Genomic DNA, 2,063 nt, shown 5'->3' with positions numbered 1-2,063 from the left:
TCTGCTTCTCGAGATGCCTTTGCTGCCTTTTCAGCGGCTTCTTTTTTCAAGGTGCACTGCTTCCCTTTGTCGTTTTTATCGACAAAATGGCACCCTTCCGTTTCGCCGCACTTGGTTTTGTTTTCCCCTATGCCGTTGCAAATTTTCTCTGGAGTTTTATCGGTGCCTTTACCTGCTTCCGCTTTTAACCGTGCTATTTCATCCTTTAAATTTTTTGTGTTGACGTTCCTGTAATATATTAAAACTGCTACGAGCTCTCCAATGTCTTCGATCGAGCTTAAAGGTTTTTCCGGCGGCTGTTTTGCCACCGTGTTTTTGACATTAGTGGTGGTCATTGCCTGGTTGTAAGTTTGTGCCATGTTTGTTGGTGAGCCGTATGCGGCAGTTATCTGCTGCTGTAGGTTTGCTGGCTCCGTATCTCCTTGTCGCCAGCCTAGGGCTGTTTCTTTGTATACAGTTTGGAACGTTGGGTCCTTTGCCAGGGCGTTGCTATCTTGGAATGTGAATTTTTCCTTTGGTGCTGTGCTTGCTAGGTAGGCGGCATGGCCACGGTGGAGCAATGGAGCAGCTGTTTGCTTGTCCGTTAGCTTCGTCGCGTCCAGTGTTTCCAGGTCGTTTGCTGCCATTGTGAGCAAGCCGGCGCCAAATGTGGGTGTGCCGGCTAGGCTGTCGCCGGTGCCCTGGTTTAGAAAGTACGTCGTCGTTGATTTGCCAGAGCCCAAGTTGCAGGCTAATGAACCGGACGCCGTTGCTGATTCTGATGTTTTTGCGAATTCGCCGGTAATTCCAGTTGGCCCGAATTTTGGTGTCGGCTCTTCTGCCCCTGTAAGCGCTGGTGTGTCAAGCCTGCAGCCCACAGCTTCTGTGGTGTACTCTTTGCTGTGCGCTCTGAAGTTGTTGCTGCCCCCTTCGTCTTCCAGGCAAGAACGTGTCCCGCTCGCTGCTAGTTGTCGTGCCAGCCCGATCGACTCTTGGATGGCTCCTTCAGCCCTTGCAGCTTCTCGAACGGCGTTCGTTGTCGCAGCCACGGCTGGTGTTTGTGTTTTAACGATAGCCTGCTGTGCCCGGCGCGCGTAGTAGATTATGAGGGCTTTCTCCGTCGGTTTGTAGCCGTCTGTACTTGCTTTTTCAATCAGGATCTCTGTTCGGAACATTTGTTTTAGCGTTAGAATTGCCGCGTCCCCTGATGCCCCTTGTAGCGCTGTAAGTCTGTTTTGCACTTTTCTCAGGTTGTCTGCTATATCGCACATTTCAAGCCATTTTGTTTTTGCTATGCCGCTGTGCTGAGTTGCGTCAATAGTTGTTGTTAAAAACAAAAGGAGTATGGCCGCTAACATCGCTATAATCATAATGTCCTTCTTGTTTTCTTTGGTTTAATGTCGTGGGCACCTTGATGTTAAAAGCGTTAATTAAAAGACGACTGTAGGTATGGCTTCCAACGGTTGTGGTATCTCATCAAGTGGTAGAGCGCCGGTATATAGGTTTCTTCAAGAGCTGTGTTCGCCTGACGTCCGACATAATGCGCTACGGTGATGCTTATCGGTGGCTCTGGCTGTGGTCAGCTTCTTGCCTCCTTCACCCGTTCTTGCATTTGTAGTCGAAACAAGGATCTGACACAGCTTTTTTACTGATACATCTGCTGAGACTAATTGCAGTGAAGACCGTCGGTGCTGCATATCGTTGGTTCTTCTTCCATTATACTATACAACAGTCCTCATTTCACCATACCATGAAAGCCAAAACAACTTCCATCCGTGTGGGCTATGATCCTCCGTAGTCCCTGGTCTAGTGGTTAAGTAGAGTGCTCGTCACAGATAGTACCGGGTCTATCCAGCTGGCGGAGAGTATTTAGCTTACACTAAGAATGAATCTGCCTCAACATGGACACAGCGTCCAGTACAAGAAGAGAAATCAACTGGGAAGTCAAATGCTCCATCCAAAAGGCGGCCGCAACACCGGATGTGGTGCGACCGCTCCGTGGAATGAAAGCCATTACTTAGTGTTCCACGGTCCAGTACGCTGCTCAGGTGAGGGAACCAAAATCCCTGATACAACCTCCGTCC

General features: G+C 49.3%; 1 pseudogene across 1 annotated transcript; it reads right to left on the bottom strand.

Moving 5' to 3' along the window:
• Nucleotides 1–20: 20 nt before the first annotated feature.
• On the bottom strand, nucleotides 21–1,322 carry TEOVI_000563000:pseudogene (annotated as a pseudogene). Its single transcript has one exon. A coding segment is annotated over exon 1 (1,302 nt).
• Nucleotides 1,323–2,063: the final 741 nt, after the last annotated feature.

The sequence above is a fragment of the Trypanosoma equiperdum genome (genome assembly GCF_001457755.1).
Source record: "Trypanosoma equiperdum strain OVI genome assembly, contig: ctg_1323, whole genome shotgun sequence".
Lineage (NCBI taxonomy): Eukaryota > Euglenozoa > Kinetoplastea > Trypanosomatida > Trypanosomatidae > Trypanosoma > Trypanosoma equiperdum.
Note: the sequence above shows the minus strand (reverse complement) of the source record. Positions and strands in the feature narration are given on the sequence as shown.